General features: G+C 37.3%; 1 protein-coding gene across 1 annotated transcript in view; it reads left to right on the plus strand.

Moving 5' to 3' along the window:
- The window catches only part of DCAF5 (DDB1 and CUL4 associated factor 5), a 133242-nt gene that overhangs the window by 96124 nt on the left and 12731 nt on the right, over window positions 1-24387 (plus strand). Inside the window, exons 8-9 of the mRNA XM_072629501.1 lie at window positions 12725-12791; window positions 23272-23399. Of these exons, the coding sequence (XP_072485602.1) occupies window positions 12725-12791; window positions 23272-23399 (195 nt within the window). The remainder of the gene's footprint in view (window positions 1-12724; window positions 12792-23271; window positions 23400-24387) is intronic.

Below are 24387 nucleotides of genomic sequence, written 5' to 3' on the forward strand. Positions count from 1 at the left end.
TATGGGTACATGCATGCAGCGCATGACCATGGGTCCACAAACCTTTACACACTTTATTGGAAAGCGGTAGATTTGATTTTCTCATAACAGAAATCTCCAGCTTCACCATTTCTATTACTGAAGATGCTTCCTCATGTTGTTGGGTTGTTGTTTTTTTTTAGGTTTCTGACAATATAAGTTGATCATTGCAAATGGAATATGATGTACATGACATTTAGCAAGCTTTCACTATATGCAAGTGACCTTCCAGATAACACATCACAAATTTTCATAGCTGTAGTTTGTTTTCTTTTGCTTTTTAGAAAAGGTCAAAGTGAGGCAGGAAAGGCAGGGTGATGAGGAATAAAAGAACTCTGATTTGAATTTTATGGCATAGATTTTGCTGTTCCTGGAGTCTTGCTTCAGAGCTATCGGCTTTTCAAGTCTAAACAATTAATTAGGCATGTCATTGGAAGATAATTAATTAGTTATTATAGAAAGGGCCTTTGGAGAACTGTTTGGCAATGAACAGTAACTAATAGGCTTCCTTCTCTGTCAGCTACTGTTGAACCATTGTGTAAACATTTATGCAGAGAGAAATGAATAAGAATTCCCATCCACAGTGATGGATTTGTGAAGAGACTTTAAGGTTAACAGATGTTGTCCATAGATTCACAGGAATCTTTTGTGTTCTGCAAGATTCTCTTTCAAATACAATAGAAAACCTGTCCCTTCTGCCCTTCAGAATGCTAATATCTTTAGACTACTCTTGCATCTGTAGCTAGTTAGTAAGCATTTATTAAACATTTACTTTTTGCCAGGCACTGTGCTAAATGATGGTGATAACAAAGAAAGTAAAAAACAATCCCTGCCTTCATGGAGTGCTTGTTCTTTTGGAGGAGATAACATGCAAATGGTAACATGGGCGCAGGATATATACAGAGGAGATGGAAGATAATCTGAAAATGGAAGGAACCAGCATGTGTGAAGACCTAGGAAGGCTTTCCTGCAGAAGGTGGCACTTGAGCTGAGTTTTGCAGAAGGAAGTCAGGATAGCCAAGAGGTAGAGTAGAGGGGGCAGAGTATCCTACACACGAAGGACAACCAGTACAAAGTCAAGAGATAGAGTTTCATGTTGATGGAACTGCCAGTGCAGCTAGACTATACAGTAAAATAAAAGAACACAGAAAAGGTAAGGAGTCAGATTGTAAAGAGCTCTCAGTGCCAAACAGAAGTCTATTTATTTGATCCTTGGGCTAACGGGCGACCACTGGAGCTCCTTGAGCAGGGGATGACATGCTCAGACCTATGATTCAGGAAAACCACCTTGGCAGCTCAGTGAAGAATGAATTGTAACAGTTAGAGACCTGAGGCATGGACATTGATTATAGGCTGCTGCTGTAGTCTAGACAAGAAGTAATGAGGGTTCAAACTGGGTTGATTTGTGTAGGAAAATGAGGATCTATACAAGAAATGTTATAAAGGTAAATGGCAAGATTTGCCAGCTGATTGAATATGTGGGGAAGAATGAGAGAGGTGTTGAAGAGTACAGACCGGGGACTGGGAGGATGATGATGTCCTTGATAGTAACAGGGAAGTTTGAAAGAGGGAAGCTTTTGGAGTGGGGGTGGAGGAAGATAATGAGTTCAGTTTGGACAGATTGAGTTTGAGGTGACTGTGGGACATCTAGTTTAAGAGGAAGGAGAGAGCATCCAGGATGATAAGATAGTTAACAATATCACCTGCTGCAGGGATGTCAAAAAGGATGAGGATTGAGTAGAGTCTATTGAGCAATTGTAGTAATTTTTCCTTATTCAAGACTTATTGCATGTGGACATTTAAGATTTACAGAGAATAGATACAGGAGAAGGAGAAATAGTTGCTTTGTGCAGGGATGTTGATGAGTCTGCATTCTCAGTCCTCTTGAGTTATCCAGAAGTAGCAGTGTGTTTCTATTTCAGTGACACTGACTAGTGACAGTTCACTGTGCTTTGGCCTCACGGGAAGTTCTATGGCAGAAATGCTATAGTGCTCCACCAGCACTATAATAAGGAGAGGCTCAGCCTTGCATGAACATTCAACCAGCAAAAGATCTTTGCTACTAGACTAGCCTTCCCAAAGAGAATATGTAACTTGAAAGGGCTAAGGAATGAAAGGGAATAAAGAGCAATTTAGAGTGGGAGTGTAGAGAGAAAACTATCAAATAGGAGGGAGGTATTATTAGTGGAGTGTCTTCTTGCTAGAAAGTTTAATGAATTCAGAGAAATTTGGAGAAAGGAGAAAATGATGAGGAATATAGATGAGATAATCATTCTTTGTTGACACCACCTTCCCTCCCCACTGCCCCCGCTTGAAATCTGCCCGCATTCTCCCATTTGAAGCTGATACGTGAACTGGTTAGGAGGCTGATGGACATCAGTGTCTTCTCGGTTCCAGTACTTGCACAAGTTAGCATCACTACATGACCAGCTACGTTAAATAAAAGGAAAAGTTGTTGCCCAAGTGACTGACTTGTCAGTATCATGTCAGTAAAGTAGTCTGGCCTAGAATAATTATTGAATTTGAATTCTGAGATGGAATGTGCCAAGTCCAAAATATGCCCCACTCTTGATATCTCATTGCTAATGAAAGGAGCATAATACTTGTACACAGGTGTGCGTCTGAACTTGTTTTGGACGCTACGTTCAGTGATCTACCAAGTCAAGTCACATTATGTTCTAGGCTCTCTGAAAACTGTATGTGATGCTTGTTTCTAAGTGTTTAAGATGAGGTAAAGAAATCCTTTAGAAGGAAGTTCAGAAACGGTCACAGAAAAGCAGAGAAGTTTTGTTACTGTTAGATTAAATTGAATGTGCACTTTAAAAAACACATGTGACAAGCTGTTTCATATGCAGTCCTTTTCTGCTTATTGTATATTGAAATATTCATGTTTGTTGGTGTTAAACTTATAATAGAAAGTTTTTTTAAAAATGCTTCACTATTCATTGCAAATAGCAATGTGCTTAATAACTATTTGAATTGAATAGATTTTTAATTCACTGGCAATGCTGATGTAGAGTCTAAAACATTTTATTCTCTTCCTATTATAATCCCGACTTGTTCCTTCTGGGCAAAATGTAACAATTAAGATTCTTCACTGGCTGTCAATTGGTGCTGTATCTCCCATTATTCAAAATTAGGCTAGACCTAAGAACCAAAAGTCTGGAATTCTTTACATTCTGTGAGATGGATGTCCTTTCTAAGCAGTTTAAGGAACAAATGAACTCAACAAATTGCATTGATAGTTTTAAATATTTCATGCAAGCCTACTTAATGCAGTGAAGCTTTTTGAAAACAACTGAACCCTCAAACTTTCTGGGTTATCAGTGGTCTCCTTAAAGATTGAACAATTCTAAAACCAATTTGTATTTGTTTCTCAGTCAGCAGTGTTCAAAGCAGCCTGCTTTTGATGCTGGAATGCAGCCAGCTAGCCACAAAACAACATAAAGTAATTCCTTAGGGTAGTTTTATTCCAGAGTGTGAGAACTGTACATTGTTTGACTACACCAACAATAAATAGGTCAAGACCCCTTCTTGGGGATCTTCCTGTCTGCAGGCTGTTTGTTCCCTTGTCACGAGTGAGGAAGTAGTTCTGAGAAGGGAGTCCTGCTCATTCTAAGCATTTTCCATGTATTTTAGGAACTATGTGATTAAAATCTGTGTGAGAGGGCTTTAACTGTGATCAAGAATTTCTTCCTTGAAAGGCAGGCCTCTGAATCAACTATGTAAAACTACATGCCTTGAAGACCTTTTTCACTATGCCATAGCCTACACCAGCTTCTGGATTGGTTCTTGTGAACAACAGACCACAAAGGGAGGTTCTGATATTTCCCACCAAAAGGCTAAAACGTGTTATGGAACCTCATCTGCCTGTCATTTCAGTGTTTGTTTGTGGTTTGTTATGTTTTTCTCCCCTGTATAGGGGACTGCAGGTATTGAGAGGGGAGGAAGTGGAAAGGAGAGTTGAAAGTGAATCCTTAGGTTGTTTTCAGATTTTGCATGTGAGTGATCACATGTCACTGGAGGTACTGTGTCTGGTGGTTAATTCAAGATTTTGTAAATCAAGATTTTGGATTTATGGGGCCTTATATTTTTCTTCTTCTAAGCATGGTGTTCTTGTTGCAGTAGTTATCTTCTTTGGTGTTATAGCTTACCATTTTTTACTTTTTGCCTAGTTCCTTAACTTATCCCACACACTTCATCCACCTATTTCATAATTCTCTGTGGTTTAGAGTCTGCCAACCATCTTTGCTCCTTATTTTTCACCCTGTACAGCAATGTTTTCACTATACCAGTTCCAAATATGTGCCTTTGGGATTGAAGCATTCCTTTCCCCAATCCCCATTCCTTCTTGTGCAGAGAGGAGCAAAGTCCATGGGCTACCCAGCTTACTAAAACTTGCTAACCATAACAGGATGGTAACATGAGGTACAAGAAATTATTATATGGGTTCCAAAATCAAGGCAGTCAAGACTTAAGTTCAGACTTTCTGAACCGTTACTGCTTAGCTTGCTTCTATAACTAAACATATTTAACATGGTCCATGACTTGGTTTACTTGACTACATGGGATAAACCATAAATTTTATTGCTTGAAAGAATCTTCGAGTTCATCCAGTCTACCTCTCTTCTTTTAAAGATGAAGAAACTGTGGCAGAAACTAGGTATAGATCAAGATCTCACAACATATATCAAAATAAGTTCAAAATGGGTACATGAACTCATCTAAATAGACATAAAGAGTGATACCGTGGGCAAATTAGGAAAACATGGAATAGTTTACCTGTCAGATCTATGGATAAGGGAAGAATTTAGGGCCAAACAAGAGATAGCATTATAAGATGTAAAATGGATAATTTTGATTATATTGAATTAAAAAGGTTTTGCCCAAACAAAACAAATACAGCCAAGATTAGGAGGAAAAGAGAAAACTGGGGTAAAATTTTTATGGCAAGTGTCTCTGATAAAGATCTTAGTTAGTTCTCAAATATATAGAGAACTAAGTCGGATTTATAAGAATACAAGTCATTCCCCAACTGCTAAATGGTCAAAGGATATGAATAGGCAGTTTTCAAACAGAAATCAAAGCTATCTATAGTCTGTGAAAAAATGCTCTAAAAATCATTATGATTAAAGAAATGCAAATTAAGACAACTTTGAGGTAATGTCTGTCAGATGGGCTAATATGACAAAAAAGGAAAATGATAAATTTTGGAGGGGTTATGAGAAAATTGGGATACTGCTGTGCTGTTGGTACAGTTGTGAACTGATCTAACCATTCTGGAGAGCAATTTGGAACTATGCCCAAAGGGCTATAAAACTGCATACCCTTTGACCCAGTAATATCACTACTAGGTCTGTATCCCAAAGAGATTTAAAAAAAAAAAAAAAGGAAAAGAACCTATATGTGCAAAAATATTTATAGTGTCTATTTTTATGGCAAAGAATTGGGAATTGAGGGGATGTCCATTAACTGAGGAATGGCTGAACAAATTGTGAGATATGATTATAATGGAATACTATTATGCTGCATGAAATGACCAGCAGAAGGGTTGCAAAAAAACCTGGAAAGACTTACATGAACAGATACAAAGTGAAGTGAGCAGAACCAGGATAATGTTGTACACAATAACAGCAGTATTATTATTATCCAGTATGGATGACTTTGCTATTATCAGCAATACATTGATCCAAGAAAATTCCAAAGGAATAATTATGAAAAATACTCTCCACTTACAGAGAAATAACTGTTGGAGGCTGAATGCAGGTGCAAGCATACTGTTTTCACTTTATTTTTTTTTCATGTTTTTTTGTCTGTGTTTCTTTCACATGACTAATATGGAAATATATTTTTGCACATGTATAACCTATATCAAATTGCTTCCTATCTCAGAGAGGGGGGAGGAGAAGGGAAAGAATTTGGAACTCAAAATTTAAAGAAAAAAGAATGCAAAAAAATTGTTTTTACATGTAATTGGGAAAAAATTATTTTTAAAAAAGATGAGGAAAATAAGTTTAGTGGATTCACACCTTATGTAGTGGTGACCTTTTTAATTTAAAAAACATTTTATTGATATCTTGTTTTCAGAGATCACTTGCCTTTCCCAATACAGCTCTGTTGCCTCTGCCTCTCAAAGAACCATCCGTTATAATAAAAGAAGAAAAAATAGTTCAGCACGATTGGCCAGCAAATCAGTGAAGTCTGACAGTGCTCTACACTAACAGTATCCCACCTTCACAGAGGGTGGGAACTGTATTCTCATAGCTCTTCTTTGGAGTCAAGCAAACTTCAACTATAATTTCACAGCATCTGGTTTTGATTGTTTTATTCATTGCAGTCATTGTTTATTTTCTTTTCCTGGTTCTCCTTAATTCACTTTGTAGCAGCTCACACATCTTTTCTTGTTTCTTTTTATTCATAATATTCACCATTTTTTTTGCACCATAGTAACATTTCATTACATTCGTGTATTTATAACTTGCTTATCTGCTCCCCAGTTGATGGACAGCTACTTTGTTTTCAAGCCTACATTACTACAAAAAGTGCTGCATTAAAATATTTTGGTACATATGAAGCTTTTGTTTTTGCCCTTGACTTTTGTAGAAGCCTAGTTGTGGAGTCTCTAGGTCAGAGTGTGTGGACATTGTAGCTCTGTTCTTAGCCTCCTTCCAAATTACTTTCCAGAATGGCTGGAGTAAGTTATCTTGCTCCATCATCATTGTATTAGTGTTCCCATATTTCCACAACCCTCCCAACTTTTAAACATTTTATTTTATTTTATTTTTCAGTTAACAAAAGTTCATTTAGCATTTTTTCTCCATCACCCCCCAATAAAAAAAGAAAAACAAACCCCCTGTAGCAAATAAGTATAGCCAAGCAAAACAAATTCAGGTCTCATTCTGCATCTTGAATCTATCGCCTCTCTAGCTGAAAGTTGACAGCATAATTCATCATTTCTTTATAATGGTTGGTCCTTGCATTGTAAAGTCTACCAAAAATTATTTGTATTTATAGTATTATTGTTATTGCATTAATTGGTCTCCTGATTCTGCTTACCTCAGTCCTCCTCAGTTCATACAAGGCTTCCTAGATTTCTCTGAAAAATAATGATGCTGTTTGTTATTTCTTATGATACAATAGTATTCCATTACATTAATTTACTGTAATTTGTTAAGCCATTCACCAGGTGTTGTGCACCCCCTTAGTTTCTAGTCCTTTGTCATTATAACAAGAACTGGTATAAATTTTTTGTACATGTCAATCCTTTTCCTCTTTTCTTTGATTTCTTTGGAATTATAGGCCTAGTAGTGATATCATTTGATCAGAGGAAATGTAGTTTACTTACTTTGGGGATATAGTTCCAAATTGCTTTCAAGAGTGATTGGACCAGTTTACAGCTCTACCAACAGTACATTAATGTGATTTCCCCCACTGCAACCCCTCCAACTTTTGTCGTTTTCCTTTGTCGTCATCTCTGACAATCAGAAACATGTGAAGTAGGACCTTCAAAGTTGTTTTTAAAGTCCTTGTAGTTTTATAACAGCTCCAGCATAAAAACCTATTTCACAAAAATAAAATGTTATGAACAATAGTAAAATATGCATTGAAGTGTTTTATAAATCAAACTCTTTAGCCAAAACTTAGAATTGTAGGTTCAAATAACGTTTAATAGATGCTAAAAAGACACACCTACTAACTGTTTATATTCAGATAAAATAATACTAAATTTATCTTCTTTTCCATGGCAGATAGGTTCCTTAGTCATTTCTGTTTAGAAATGCCTGGGTTTTTTAAAATAAAAATTGCTGTTGTAAATAAGATAAATGTTGGTGCTACCACCTGTAATTACTATGGACATAGTTGACATGCTTGGTGATTGATTAACAAGCACAGGTTTCACTTCTAATTCAGATTAGAAATAGATCAAAATAATTCCCCAATTGATAAATGGTCAAAGGATATGAACAGGCAATTTTCAGAGGAAGAGGTTAAGGCTATCTATAATCATATGAAAAAATGCTCTAAATCACTATTGGTTAGAGAGATGCAAATCAAAACAACTCTGAGGTACCACATCACACCTATAAGATTGGCAAACATGACAGAACAAGAAAATGATAAATGCTGGAGAGGATGTGGGAGAGTTGGAACACTAATTCATTGTTGGTGGAGCTGCAAGCGCATCCAACCATTCTGGAGAGCAATTTGGAACTATGCCCAAAGGGCTACAAAAATGTGCATACCCTTTGACCCAGCAATATCGCTACTAGGACTATATCCCCAAGAGATCATAAAAATGGGAAAGGGTCCCACATGTACAAAAATATTTATAGCAGCACTCTATGTAGTTGCCAAAAACTGGAAGTCAAGGGGATGTCCATCAATTGGGGAATGGCTGAATAAATTATGGTATATGAATATAATGGAGTACTATTGTGCCATAAGAAATGATGAACAAGAAGACTTCAGAGAGGCCTGGAAGGACTTATATGACCTGATGCTGAGTGAAAGGAGCAGAACCAGGAGAACTTTATGCACAGCAACAACCACAGTGTGTGAGAGTTTTTTCTGGTAGACTTAGATTTTTGTAATAACACAAGAACTTCTTACCAAAAAAAAAAAAAAAAAAAAAAAAATCCCAATGGAGGATCTCAAGGCAAAATGCCTGCCACACTCAGAGAGAGAAATATGGAAGTCACTCACATATTGTAGCAGATCATGTTTGTGTATGTGTATGTGTTTGTGTATCATGTTCTGATTTGTTATACGATTTCTTTCATTTATCTTAGTCTGACTACATAGCATGACTATAGTGAAAATATACTCAATAGGAAAGTATATGTAGAATCTATACAGAATTGTATGCAGTCGTGGGGAGGGAGGGAGGGAGTGGGGAGTAGGTGGGGGGGATAAAATCACAATTGTATGGCAGTGATTGTTAAACATTACAAAATAAAAAAAAATAAATTAAAAAAAAAAAAAAAAGAAATAGATCAAAATATCATTTTGTGCATTCACTATGGGAAGTCCTAACTTCTTATTGATAGAAACTTTGTTATTTTGGATTTTTATGTGGCATCATTCTAGTTTCTGATCTGAGTCTGTGAGGCATGAAATATATCCAGATTGCCCATAGACCCTCACTTGTCAGTGGTGCACTGTGGACTGGCCTTTTCATCTTGACAGGTCTGTCTCTTTAGCCCCATCAATTTGGAGTGCATTATAGCTCTTCCACATACCTCATCTTCATTTAGAAATAAAATCTATTCATTGTATTGAGAATTTCCCAATATGACATTGCCATCACTGTATTTGCAAAGTAAGAAATCTTTCCTAACATCTGTTTCAACAACATATTGTAGGTACAACCAAATAAGCATCTTTATACTTGTTACTTCATCCACTTGCAATCAAAATAGGAAGATCTTAGTTTTTCAGTTAATTGATTACAAAGGTCTTCAGGCATATGGCCCATGCTCCTTCCCACTGGATCACTTATAAATAGAATCATTTGAAGTTGCTTTGCATGTGATCTGAAAGATTATTTTAACTCTCTCAATAGTGTAGCTGCCGGTGGCACCTACATTTATCTTAATAATGCTTCTTTTTTAATATTGCAAGTCTTAAAGCAATTGTTTTGGTGTTGCATTATTTTTTGAAGTTTGTTTTTGCTTATTAAAAATATTTTTTTAAGGAGAATGAAATCTTTTATTTATTACATATTCCAATCAATTTCAAACTGGTAAAGTTGTGGTACACTTAAAATATAGTTTGAAAAAGCCACTTGTTCCCTAAAAGCAGCATAGATTTAGAGCTGGAAGGTGGTTTAGAGGGAGTTCTAATTCTAATAACCCTCTTTTTCAAAGATCAGAAACTAAAGCCCAGAGATGTTATGCCCAGGGTTACACAACTACTACAGCACCGTTTTTTGCCAAATATTCCTTAAATTGGTTTTGCTCTCCACTTTCTCTACAGCATCTTATTTTCTCGGGGAAAAAAAATCTTTTTTCTTATCGACTTATTTCAGGTAATACACTCGTGAGATCTCTCAGTGTGGTAGGATTCGTGCTGTCTGCTGTGGCAGCCTCCATACAAAGCAAATACAGTAGTTTTCCTTCTCCATGAATAACAATATTCATGAATTCCAATTTGGAGTATCTGGATTTTGGGTTTTTTACTTCATGTTTCTTTATTTCCACTACTGTTTTTGTTATCGTTGTCTTTGTTTTAGCTGCTCCAGCAGGTTTTCACCTCAAGCCAATTCTGCATTTCCGTGTTAAAGGGACATCATTTTATTTTGAAAAATTAGAGAAAATTAAAGAAGATGAGCTTAAATTTAATTACTGAAAATGAGGTAGTTGAACCAGATGGCTTCCAATGTCCCTTCTAGCTCTAAATTTGTGATGTTATGAAAATTTGAAATGATTGTTTATAACCATTCTTGGCTTATTTCAGTTTTTCAAAAGTTGCAATTTGAGGAAGGAGGGGAAACCAGCTTATTATATTGCTGTTTTGATAATCATATTCTGATACTTTTAACTACATAACTGATACTGTGGTACTTCCATATAAGGTTTATTTAACTTCAGGTTTACACACTTCATGTTTATATGCATCAGTTAGCACAATGCATTTCTTGGTGTCATGAGTATAGTCTGCTGGTGTCTGCCATCACCAACACCTCAAATTTGACTTCATTTTTAACACATTGTATTATATAATTGCTACGGTACTATTCATTGGCAGTGTAAATTCATTTTGTTAAGCTTATTTTCATTGTTCTTCATTTAAAAATTTTCGTTGAAAAAGTAGGTATATTAATGTAAAACCTATATTAAAAAATATCCAATCTTTACTGTTGCTTCCTGGAGGCAAAAGGAAGTAAAATTCCACTTTAGACCAACTTACTAAGTATCTTTGGATAGCAGTTATTTTCATCTTTAAAAATGTATGTTTCCCTGTTTCCTTATGAGTCTTCTGAGAAATAAACAATTTTTAAAATTGCAATAAATATTACATGGTGATATTTTTCAACTGAGATATCCTTAGAAGATTTTGGGCTTTGAAATTTCCTAGGAAAATAAATAGGGCTAAATAGATTAAGGTAGAAAATACTGCTAATTTCGACTTAAAGCAAAGCTTTCTATTTTTAAAATATATACCTTATCACTTACATGAACTGATGCGTAGTGAAGTGAACAGAACCAGGAGAACATTGTACACAGTAACAGCAACACTATGTGAAGACCAGCTCTGATAGATTTAGCTCTTCTCAGCAATATGGTGATTTATGATCATTCCAAAAGATTCAAGATCTTGAATGTGCTATCCACATCCAGAAAAAGAACTATGGAGTCTGAATGCAGATCAAAGCACGCTATTTTCTCTCTTTTTTCTTCTTTCTTATGGTTTTTCCCTTTTGTTCTGATTCTTCTTTAACAACATGACTAATGTAGAAATATGTTTAATATGATTGTACATGTAGAACCCATATCAGATTGCATGCCATCTTTGGGGTGGAAGAAAAGCGAGAGGAAGAAAAAGTTTTGAACTCAAAATCTTATAAAAGTGAATGTTGAAAACTAACAAAAAAGTTTAAGTTAAAAAACTAAATATATGCCTTATCCTGAATTGCTTGTTTGTTGTCATTGGAAAGCACTTTGAGAGTAGGTGGTACTTACTGTCATATTTGTGGCATGAGTTAGTGTCTCTGAGACAGCCTTTCACAGGTGACCTGTGGCAGATAGTCATTGTGACAGTGGCTTTGAGAAAGGCTGAAGGTAAATTCTTGAGGTTGTCATAATTTAGACTGTATCTGTTCTTTTGAATAGTGTTTATATATATCTTCATGTTGCCAACTTAGCAACTACAGCATCTTCCACACTGACAAGGTATTCATTTCAATTCAGCAAATGGACTCTGCAGAGTACCGTGCTAGGAACTAATCACAATACCAGATGGGGCTATTGGATGCATTTCAACATGAAATGTATAAACTTGAAATTAAACAAACCTTATGTGAAAATATCACGTATCTGTTATACAGTTTAAAATACCATAATATCTATTATATTTCTTAATACCATTCCCTTGGATAAATACAGTATAGTAAGGCTCAGTTTATTCAGATACTATGTTCCAGGAACTGTGCTAGACCCTGGGAATAGAAAGAAAAAAGCAAAAAGACTGTAGACCCTGTCCTTAAGGAGCTTACATTCCATTGGATCTCTGCCTTCAGTCTAGAATGCATCCTTCTTATGAAGGGTAGGTGGGTAAAGGTAAATAAAGTAAAGGCAAGTGGTGATTTTGTTGTAATAATACATTATATCATAATACATTGGTTTATATTGCTCCCTACATTTTTAACAGTAAATATAATGTGTCACAGTTGCATTTTGTCATGGTAGTGCATTTTATTTGCAGACAAAATTTGAACATAATCAACTCTGGTCCTCATACACTTGATATTACATTTCTGATCTTATAGCTTGGTCTTACTGGTAAGCCAGGCATAGCAGGGGCCCAGTAAAAGACTTAATGACCTATCAGGCAGGGACTTCATATCACTGTTCTCCTCTACCTTTTCTTCCCACTACCTTTTAGGTTAGTAATTTTGAAGAATTCCTCTTTTGCTTTGTATGTGGTACATGTGTGTTTATCTAATTTTTTTTTTTTAAAGCGTATGCCTTTTGTTTTGTTCCAACAGTACATCCTTTCAGGCTCTGATGATTTCAACCTATATATGTGGAGAATCCCTCCAGACCCAGAAGCAGGTAAGCATGGCCTCAATATGTGGCAGATCTTAGTCACTGGTGGACCCGTGTCAAGTTCTGATCACTTTCCCCACATTAGAGTCTTGAAATTACAGTTTTGGGACAAGGGGGAAACCAAGTATGTTACAGTAGTTTTATCAAGTGCTGGTGGTTTAGAAAAGATGGAACTGTCAGTTACTGAACCAAAAAGATAATTGCCCAATGTTAGCATTACAAAATGGTGTTCAAAATTCTTTTAGGTCCAAGTTTAAGAGCAGCCATACAGTTGCTGTGGTTTAGTTACTAAACAAATTACAAAAGGACTTTTATATGTTACACACACAGACTTTTTTTATTGTTGTTGTTGTTCAAGAGCTTAAATACAAGTGAAGTAGTTAACTTTGAAGTACAATCACATGTGATAACATGACACTGTTCAAAGTGATTCAATAGAATTTGGAAACAGTTATGTACTTAAGCTATTTAAAAATAAACTTTCTCCCCTTACTATTTAGTCCCAAGATTAGAAGTAATCTTTTATCTGAAGTGTCTCTTTTTTTCCAATTCCAAAAGCTTTTAATTATTTTTAGGCCATCTGTCTATCTACCTGTGACAGACACCATTTCTTTGGTATGGTAACCACCCTTTACCAGTGTATCTGTTCTATGATATTAGACAGTGGACTGAGACATTGAGAAGTAAACTTCTATTTTCTTCTGTACCTTAAAGAAAAATATTTTGATAGCCCTCCTTTGCTTCTTTTCTCTTTTTGATCATACTCCCTAATTACTTACTAGTCCTTAAATTCTCTTCCACAGTAAAAAAGGGAAGGTACAACCCTCATAACAAAAGCATAGTCAAGCAAAACAAGACCACACATATGCCATGTCCAAAAAAAGTATGTCTCCTTGTGAATATCGGGCCTATTTCCCCATCAGGGTAATACATATACTTTCTCATCAATCATAGTTGGTCATTGCTTTGATCAGAGTTCTTAAGTTTATGAAATTGTTGTTTTTTACAATGTTCTTAATTCAAACAAACAAAAATTACTAAACTTGTTACTGTATAGATTACTCTCTTGAAGAACAACTCTTCTTAAACTGTTGTTCACAGTTTTGTTTTGCTGGGACAGCCAAACTATGAACAGTTAATTTGACTGACTGAATGAAAAAGCATTTATTAAGCCCTTACTATGTACAAAGCATTGTTCTAAACACTAGGGATACAATTAGAAAAATAAATCAGCCTCTTACTCTCAAGGAGTCTCATGTTCTAATGGAGGAGATATAGAGAGACAGAGATGTATAAATGGTTTCACATTTCCAGTCAGTAAACCCCAAAGTAAAGCGTCACCTCTAGAGTACTTAAAACCATTTTTTTAGAGCCAGAGGGCATCACAGCTCTTGAGAACCAATGCCTCATTAACAAAAGGTGTGGACCTTCCTATAAATCTTCCCAGACCCATAAATGTGTGGGGGACATCTTCCCATTAAGCAGTAAAATTATATTAACAATAAGCAAAAATTCATTACCAATATGTTAGGCCCCAAGATCTTCCACAGCCTTTATATGGGCAACCTTTAACATTTCTTAAGTAAACATAACATAATTCACATTTGCAAAATACATAGCATAGTAACTCATTACCAGGGTGGCCATATGGCTTTAAACAAACATAAAGGTATATGCATAACGTGGCATCATTCTTTGAGGAGATAGCAACCAGCTCCTCCTTCCTCAATCCCTCAATTTCAAAACAGAAATGTCCAAGAAAAGTCCTCTTGGGGGTGCATGCTCACCACCCTGCTGTTGCAGGCATTCTCAGGTGTAGGTTTTAATGAGTGAAGGCCCAGTCTTAGCGATGCTCCAGCCCCTGCTTCCAAGTCTGAGGGGCGGCCTGGCAGCAAAGCCATCAAGGTGGATAAGGGTACATGGCACTTCCCCACACACACACTGTAGGCAACTCTACCCCCTGGATCCCAAACTGTCCCAGGAGAATACTACAAAAAAGAACACTCAACTGCACAATCCCCATCTTGTCCCAGGACTGAACTCTGAATTCCTGGGTTCCTCCTCCTCCAGCAGGAGCTCTCTGCCTGGGTCAGCAGGAAAGTAGTTCTCCACTCAAACTTCCACTCCAATTCTAACACTCACCTCTCCAAGACTGGCACACAGGCTATTCTCTGCTTCTGCTAGGTGGTTTGGTTTCAGTCCTATTCCAGGGCTTTGCATACAATACAGTCTCAGGGCATTCACTCCTCCAGCGCAGTCTAGAGCCTGGCTAATCCAGTCAAACCCAGGTTCTCACCATCCCCACCTCCCAGGGCTCCACAGAACCATAGCCCCCACAACTGGGAAACAACAGACAATCCCCGTACTTACCTTTTAATTTATTCAGATCCCATCCTCGTTGCCATAATATATCATACACAGGGGAACCTGTTATCACCGGTTCTTTGATCTGCTTTTCTAAAAGGAAAGGCAACTTTTGAGGGGTTAACAGTCTCCTTTAATCAAGCTCATATTATCATTCACTTAATTCAGGAGAAAAAGTCAGCACCCTGAACTTCAGAGAAAATACAGAGAAATCTAAATCAACAGACTGTGTTTCCAAACTGTCTTATAGTAAGCAACATATACATAGTTACCAGAGAGGGAAGCACCAACATCTGGGTTTTCAGAGCTGGAGGGCTTCTTAGCGGCTTCCCAGAGTTTTGTCTGGACAAACAAACACTTCTAGTCACTCAGTAAGCCCTCTTCATAGGTGTTTTCAGAGGGTGATGGTGATCATGATTGATAATGGTTTTCCTTGCCTGGTAAATGCCACCTTTATGATTCTCTCCCACCCACGCCCACCCCCAAAATACCTCTTCTTGCTATTGTTATTTATTGTTTTGATTAATTTTATAGTAGACTCTCTAGAGTTCTCTCTGTAAACCATCATGTGTTTGAAAAAGTCACGATGCTGTTTTCTCCTTGCCTTCTTTTTCTTACTACTATAGTTAGCATTTCTTGAATTATATCAAATAGCAGAGGCTACAGTAGACATTCTTACTTCACCCCTGACCTTACTGGAAAACTCTCTAACAATTACAGTTAATGCTGGCTCTTAGTTTTATACTCTTTCCATTTTTTCTTATGCTTTTTATCATAAATAGATGTTGTATTTTTAAATTTATTTATTTTTAGTTTCCATCATTCATTTCCACAAGATTTTGAGTTCCAAATTTTCTCCCCATCTCTCCCCTCCCCCCACCTCAAGACACCATGCATTCTGATTACCCCTTCCCCCAATCTACCCTACCTTCTATCACACTCCTCCCTTCCCTTATCCCCATCTTCTCTCTTTTCTTGTAGGGCAAGATAGATTTCTGTACCCTATTACCTGTATTTCTTATTTCCCAATTGCAGGCAAAAACAGTTCTCGGCATTTGTTCCTAAAACTTTGAGTTCCAACTTCTCTCCCTTCCTCCCTCCCCAACCATCCCCACTGAGAAGGCAAGCAATTCAGTATAGGCTATACATGTGTAGTTGTGTGAAAGACTTCCATAATAGTCATGTTGTGTAAGACTAACTATATTTCCCTCCATCCTATCCTGTCCTCCATTTATTCTGTTCTTTCTTTTCTTTGTCCCTCCCCAAAAGTGTAAACTTCTAATTACTCCCTCATCCCATTTGCCCTCCTCTCATTGCCCCACCCCACTTATCCCCTTCTCCCCCACTTTCCTGTAGTGTAAGATATATTTTCATACCAAATTGAGTATGTATGTTATTCCCTCCTTAAGCAAAATGTGATGAGAGTAAGCTTCACTTTTTCCTTCTCACTTTCCCCCTTTTCCCCTCCATTGAAAAAGCTTTTTCTTGCTTCTTTTATGAGAGATAATTTGCCCCATTCCATTTCTTCCTTTCTTCTCCCAATATATTCCTCTCTCACCCCTAATTTTTTTCTTAGATATCATCTCTTCCTATTCAACTCACCCTGTGCCCTCTATCTATAAGTATATAACCCCTCCAACTACCCAAATACTGAGAAATGTTTCAAGAATTACAAATATTATCTTTCCATGTAGGAATGTAAAAAGTTCAACTTTAGTAAGTGCCTTATGATTTCTCTCTCCTGTTTACCTTTTTATTCTTCTCTTGATTCTTGTGCTTGCAAATCAAGTTTTCTATTCAGCTCTGGTCTTTTCATCAAGAATACTTGAAAGTCCTCTATTTCACTGAATGACTGTTTTTTCCCCTGAAGTATTATACTCAGTTTTTCTGGGTAGGTGATTCTTGGTTTTAATCCTAGTTCATTTGACTTCTGAAATATCATATTCCAAGCCCTTCGATCCCTTAATGTAGAAGCTGCTAGATCTTGTGTTATCCTGATTGTATTTCCACCAATTGTTTCTTTCTGGTTGCTTGCAATATTTTCTCCTTGACCTGGGAACTCTGGAATTTGGCTACAATATTCCTAGGAGTTTTCCTTTTGGAATCTCTTTCAGGAGGTGATTGGTGGATTTTTTTCCCTCCAGTTCTAGATTTTGCCCTCTGGTTCTAGAATATCAGGGCAGTTTTCCTTGATAATTTCATGAAAGAAAATGTCTAGACTCTTTTTTTTTATCCTGACTTTTAGGTAGTCCCATAGTTTTTAAATTGTCTCTCATGGATCTATTTTCCAGGTCATTTGTTTTTCCAATGAGATATTTCACAGTGTCTTCTATCTTTTCATTCTTTTGGTTTTGTTTTGAAATTTCTTGGTTTCTCGTAAAGTTATTAGCATCCATCTGCTCCATTCTAATTTTTAAAGTACTATTTTCTTCCGTGAATTTTTGAACCTCCTTTTCCATTTGGCTAATTCTGCTTTTTAAAGCATTTTTCTCCTTATTGGTTTTTTGGGCCTTTTTTTGCCATTTAGGTTAGTCTATTTTTAAAGGTGTTATTTTCTTCAGCATTTTTTGGGGTCTCCTTTTGCAAGCTGTTGACTTGCTTTTCATGATTTTCTTGCATCTCTCTCATTTCTCTTCCCAATTTTTCCTCCACCTCTCTTACTTAATTTTCAAAATCTTTTTTGAGCTCTTCCATGGCCTGGGACCTTTGCATATTTTTTTGGAGATTTTGGATATAGAACCCTTGACTTTTATGTCTTCCTCTGACAGTATGCTTTGTTCTTCCTCATCCAAAAGGATGGAAGAAAATACCTTTTCTCCAAGTAACTAAGCTTCTGTAGTCTTATTTTTTTCCCCTTTTTTGGGCATTTTCCCAGCCAGTTACTTGACTTTTGAGTCCTTTGTCAAATGGAGGGTATAGTCTAGGGACCTGTAAGTTCTAGTTCCTCCAAGGTGGCACAATCAAAGGAGAGGAGTTTCCTCCTCTCCTGGCTTGCGCTCTGGTCAAGGGGCAACCACAAGTAACTCCTTTCTGCCTAGGATCTGTGAGTAGGATTCCCTCTCCACAGTCACCACAAGCTCCACCAGGCCAGCACTCCTCCTCACCCCAGGACTGTCACTCAGAACTGTGACCCAGTTCAACCCCAGTGTCGTTAGGTGGAGGGTTCCACAAATGGACACTGCTACCCCAGTGGGTGCCACTGCCCTGGGGCCAGGGCTAGGACCGAACTCTGCTCCCTTCTCACCCAGGTGAAAGAGCTTTCTTACTGACCTTTGAAGCTGTCTTTGGCATTTGTGGGTTGAGAAATCTGGGAACCACAGTTGCTGCCCATGATTGTGTGCCCTGAAGCCTGCTCTGGTCCTGTCCCTGCCGCGCAGTGCAGCCAAGGCTGGGTTGTGCTCCACTCTGAGCTGAGTGCAATAAACCTTTTCTGTTGGCCTTCCAGGCTGTCTTGGGTTGGAAATTTCTTTGACTCTGTTGTTTTGTGTCTTCTGCTGATCTAGAATTTATTTACAGTCATTTTTTACAGATATTTTATGGGCTATGGGGGTAGACCTAGAGCAGGTCTGTCCTTCTACTCCACTATCTTGGCTCCACCCCAGGATGTTGTATTTTTTCAGAAGCTTTTTTTTCATCTGTTGAAGTAGTCATGAAATTTTATTGGTTTTTATTAATGTAGTCTCTGTTATTTTCATATTTTTTCTAATATTGAACCAATCCTCCATTCTTGATATAAAGTCAAGTCAGTAAGTCAAATCAACAAGTATTTATTTAAGTGTAAAAGACAATGTTATAAGAGCTGGGTATACAAAGAAAGGCAAAACAAACGTACACACACACACCTACTAAATAAACTCCAGTGGCTTCCCATCACTTCTAGTAGCAAATAGAAAATTGCTGTTTGATATTCAAAGCCCTTTATTACCTAACTCCCTCTTACCTTTCTAGTCTTTTTACACCTTAGTCTAGAACACGTACTCTTTGATCCAGTGACATTGGCCTCCTGGTTGTTCCATAAACAAGATATTCCATCTCTCAGCTCTGGCTTTTCTCTCTGCAATTTTCTGGATCATAGGATTTAGAATTGAAAGTTACTTTAAGCTTTAGTTCTCTCTGCTTATTTTCCAAATGAGGAAACTGAACCCCTGGGAGATAAAAATTAGTTGTCTGGATCTCACAGATAGCAACAAAGCCATGATCTGAACCCAGGTCTTCTGGCTTTGAAAATAATGTACCTTTCACTATACTGTACCATTCTTTTAGCTGTTAACTAAATGAAGATGTAGTAAGCACTTTATAACTTCATAAGTACTTGTTGGTTAATTTTGGGAGGAAGGGAGACCTAACATTAGTATTGCTGTGATAAGATTGTGCCTTTAAGGGTACAAAAGAAGAACCAAGCGAAGTAATAATAATAATAATTCTTATAGTGCTTACCATGTGCCAGGCACTGTGCTAAGTCCTTTTACAAGTGTTATCTCAATTGATCCTCACAGCAACCCTTGAAAGTAGGTGCTATGTTATTCCCATTTTACAAATGAGGAATCCAGTGCAAACAGGTGAAGTGACTTGCCTAGGGTCACATAGCTAGTAGGAGTCTGAGGTCAGATATAAACTCAAGTCTTTTTGATTCAAGGCCCAGCCCTCTATTCGCTGTGCCGCCTGGCTGTCCTAATAATACTCAAAGAACAATTCAAAGAGGTGTCCTCCTCCCATCCACTTTCCTCCTGCCTGTGACCTAAATTTGTAGACATTGATGCCTTCTGCTCTTGAGACAGAAAATTTGTTGCTGTTATATTAGCAACAGATAGAGAAATATGCCCCATGGTAGCCAGAGTTTATGAAATTAGAAATTTTCTACCTGTTGCCTTTTTGTTGTATTGTTATACTAAAATGGTCTGCTTCTCAGAGCACCCTGGTGCTATGGTGATAGTTGCTATAGAGATACCTAGAGACTATGTTTGGAATATTATTGGATAACACCACTTTTTAACATTCAGGTCTTCCAAAGATCACTCATCTTTTTTGCCATCTGTAGGCAAAATTTGGAAACTGGTAAGAAACTCTTCAGAAGACTGTGGTTCTGTTCTCTAAGAGGAGAACATATCCATAACTATTCTCTCTGCTACTAAAGGGGTGGTAGGCAGAAGTGAAACATTAGTACTCAGTCTAATCTGATTATTCTCTTCCCCCAATAATCCCCCCAATCAATCAACAAGTATTTATAAAGTGTGTGTGTATGTGTGTGTGTGTGTGTGTGTGTGTGTGTGTGTGTGTGTGTGTGTGTGTGTGTACTTCTGTGTTGGCACTAGAAATTGAAGTACAAATAATGAAACAGTCCCCACTCCCAAAGATCTTCCCTTTTGGTTGGGGAACCAAATACACATATAAGCATATACTGCATTAATATAAAATGAATAAATACAAAGTGGTTGGGAAGGAGACCACTAGTAACTGTTGACATAAGGAAATGAAGTGTCCTATGTTGAAAACAAACAGAAGCCAATGTTTTGATCTCAAGAGTATAGGAGTGGAAGAAATGCCCAATGCATCTGGAAAGATAGGCTAAGATCATGCTGTGAAAATTTTAAAAGCTTAGTAGAGGAATTAATATTCTATTCTAGAGACAATAAGAAACCACTAGAGTTGACTAAAGAATGATGGCACATCTATATTTAAGGGAAATTTCTGGCAGCAGTTTCAGGGATGGATTTGAGTGATGAGACACTTGGGTCAGGATCTATTAAGATTTTGCTTGTAATTATCTGGAAAAGAAATGATGAGGACTAAACTAAGATCATATCTGTGTGCATGGAGAGGAAGTGTCACATGTTAGAGATGACAGAGAGGTTAAAATGTAAAGATGTGGCATCTTATTGGTTACAGGGGGTGAGGCCTAGGAATACAGAGGATCAGAACCTTAGGTACTGGAAGGGTGGTGGTGCCTTTGACAGAAATAGAGAAGTTTTGAAGGGGGGAAGTAGTAGGGGGAACTATGGGGAAAATGATGAGTCGTTTTAGACATAGTGAACTTGAAATGTCTCTGGGTCATCAAGTTTGAAATGTCTACTTGGCAAACTGATGATACAGGCTGAAACTTGGGAGAAACTAGGATGTTTGTTCTGTCTGTCTTTCTATAATCATATACATAGAGATGATAGTTAAATCCATAGAAACCGAAGGAGTTATTGAGAGAGAGAGAGAGAGAGAGAGAGAGAGAGAGGGAGAGGTTGCAGACGGAGAAGATGAGAGTTTAGAACCTTGAGGAACACCCACAGTTAGGTTGTGATATGGATGATAAAACAGTGGAGGTGACTGAGAAGGAGCAGTTAAATAGGCAAGAGGAGAATGAGGAGAGAGCATCCAGAAGAAAAGGAGATCCAACAGTGTCCAATGCAGCAAGAGGTCAAGCAAGAGGAGTGCAGAGAAAAGACCATCAGATTTGGTCATTAAAAGATCATTGGTAACTTTGGAGAAAACAGATTCAATTGAGTGAGGGTGATACTAGGTTACAGAGTTGAGAAGTGAAGAAGAGGAGGCTTCTCTTCTAGATAGCTTTTTCAAGGAGTTTAAGAAAGGGAGGAGAGATCTAGGACAATAGCTTGAGGGAACTGTAAAGTCTGTTGAAGGTCATTTTTAAGGATGACAGAACCTTGGCCATGTTTGAAGACAGTAGGGAAGTAACCAGTTGAGAGAGTTTGAAGATTTGAGAGAGTGGTAGGGGCATTTCTAATTAGGAAAGTGAAATACTTAGAGGTAATGACAAGACTACACATACTGCAGTATGTGACCATTTCTATGTGTTGCAGAGGTGAAGAAATAAATCAGAGGAATTGAGAGTGAGTAGTCAGGAGGTTAGAAAGTATGAGGCACATCTATGTGAATACTAGAATAGGGACATCTAGAGGAGAGCCAAGGGTAGGAAAAGTCTTAGTGGATCCAGTTGATTCAGTTGCATAATTTCCTCCAGGTCTTTGGTTGCTCTCTAGTTCAATATCCAACTCAGTTACTATCCAAGTGAACACAGGCCATAAAATATAGAGAGATATCCTGAGAAACTCTTGTGGAGAAATTCATATCCAAACTTTCAAAGAGTAGATTTAGGTCTCTGAACTTCATTCTTCCTCTTCCCAGTTGTGACAATCCAAATAAGCCTCATGGGAACTTACAGAGTCTGGCGCTGCCTAGGAGCTGGAGACAGCCCTCAATAAATCTATGAAGAAGTCTTCTACTCTTGCTTCCTCTCTCCTTCCTGTGCTCTCACTTTCTTTTTAAGTGAGTGTATTGATGGTAGTGAGTTAGCACTATCATATTTGGATATAAAGGAGAGTTCACTCTGTGTGTTTATATATGAATGCTCTGTATGAGTATAATACTCTCAAAAATGGTTCTCATGAGAATGTTGATTATAAATTTGGCCTGCATGCATGAAATTTTTTTTAAAAGTGTTAAAAAAAATCTGCTTTAAAAAGTGTGTTGGTTCTTTGGGTGGGGGAAGGGACTGGCAATACAGGGGGAAAGATTTTTTTACCTAGATTTGGTAAAGTAAAAACAAAAAATATCAACAAAATCTATTTTTAAAATGTGTTGTAAACACCTAGATTAGCATAGCAGTTGGTATACTGGACCTGAAATGACGTGGTCTTTTTCTTCCATTTTCTCCTACTGGTTTTTGGCCTAATACATTTGGTAGTACCCTTCCCAGAAACACCTTTCTCTTTTATTTACATCTGCCTCTGGTTCAAGCCCACCATTAACTCATTTGCTTCCTGTTGCCAAATTGGTCAGTTTCATTTGTTTCCAGTGTATTTTTAAGCCAAGTGCAGAAATCAAAAGCTTTCAAAAAACAAGTTTTAAATGGCCTTCACTTGACAATGGAATTGCAGTGGGTAGGTGTGGGCAGTATTTAAAGGCTAAATAAAGGTACTGGGTAAGAGTACATATGCTGAGAGGTATTTCTTCTTCATTCTTTCTATAGCAACTTTATCTGCAAGATAGAATATTTCGCTAGTGTTGTATTTTTACATGTTACATCTCAGACCCAAAATTGGTTGTGTGACATTACCTGGAATACATTCCCATCCATGCATCCCCTTGTTTGATTTTTCTTCTTTCTTCCCAGGTGGCATTGGCAGGGTGGTCAATGGAGCTTTCATGGTGTTGAAAGGCCACAGATCAATTGTCAACCAAGTCCGGTTTAATCCCCACACCTACATGATCTGCTCCTCTGGTGTGGAAAAGATTATCAAGGTCAGAACTCTACCTTATTTTTGTCTTTTAGGAAAAAATTGCCATGGTATTGTGATTTGTAGATGGAATCTGACAGGACCTCAGATAGGATTCACAATCTAAGTGTTAATCAAGAATGATATTAGGAATGATGTTGGAGAACAGATACGTGATGGGGGGGGGGGGGGTGTTTTGTAATATTTATAAAAGGAAAAGCAATAATAGAGATTCACATTTTCATGCACAGTCATCTTTTTCTGTTCTACTTTATATCTTAAAATGCTTATTTTATATGGTGTTTAAATCCAGAAGGAAGAAATAAAACAAACCAAAAAAATCATATCTTGGCCTATATTTTGGTCATCTGTTAAGTATTTTCCAGATATTGCCTCACATTGCTACCATGTTTCCAGTTGTCTCTCACCCTCAAATTTGCTTAATTTTGCCTGCCAGATTTCCTGTAGAGGTTAAGGGGATATGTTATCTAAGACTCATTTTTCCTTTTCCTATTGATTACTACCATAATTTGTCAAGTCTCTAACCAAAGGATTCTGAGAACCACTGACCAAAATACTCTGAAAAAGAAACAAAAAAATTACATGCAGTTGTATTTGAGGTGATTTGATAAAACTGAAATAACTTTAATCAGTTGTATATTGACTGAATTAAATCATTCTCTGCCAAGGTATATTTTTATAGTCTGCAAGTAAGACATTCAACGTGGCACATACCTGTGATAAGATGGCCCAGTGCCTATCATTCACATTCCAACTACTAGGAACCTTGACTACTTTCCCCATTTGATCTTTGTGATTGCCAGCTTTCCATCTTGAGCTCATGCCTCATGTTCACAGTCATTTTATCATTTAGGGAACATCTATATGATCATTTTAACAACTGAGAAATCATCCTTGACCCTACAAGTCAATAGTCAACTTCTGTGTGTGTGTATGTGTGTGTGGTGTGTTTAGAAGAGGAGAATGGATTGGGATAGTAATTTTCTTTAGTG

Source organism: Notamacropus eugenii, chromosome 1, assembly GCF_028372415.1.
Source record: "Notamacropus eugenii isolate mMacEug1 chromosome 1, mMacEug1.pri_v2, whole genome shotgun sequence".
Classification (NCBI taxonomy): domain Eukaryota; kingdom Metazoa; phylum Chordata; class Mammalia; order Diprotodontia; family Macropodidae; genus Notamacropus; species Notamacropus eugenii.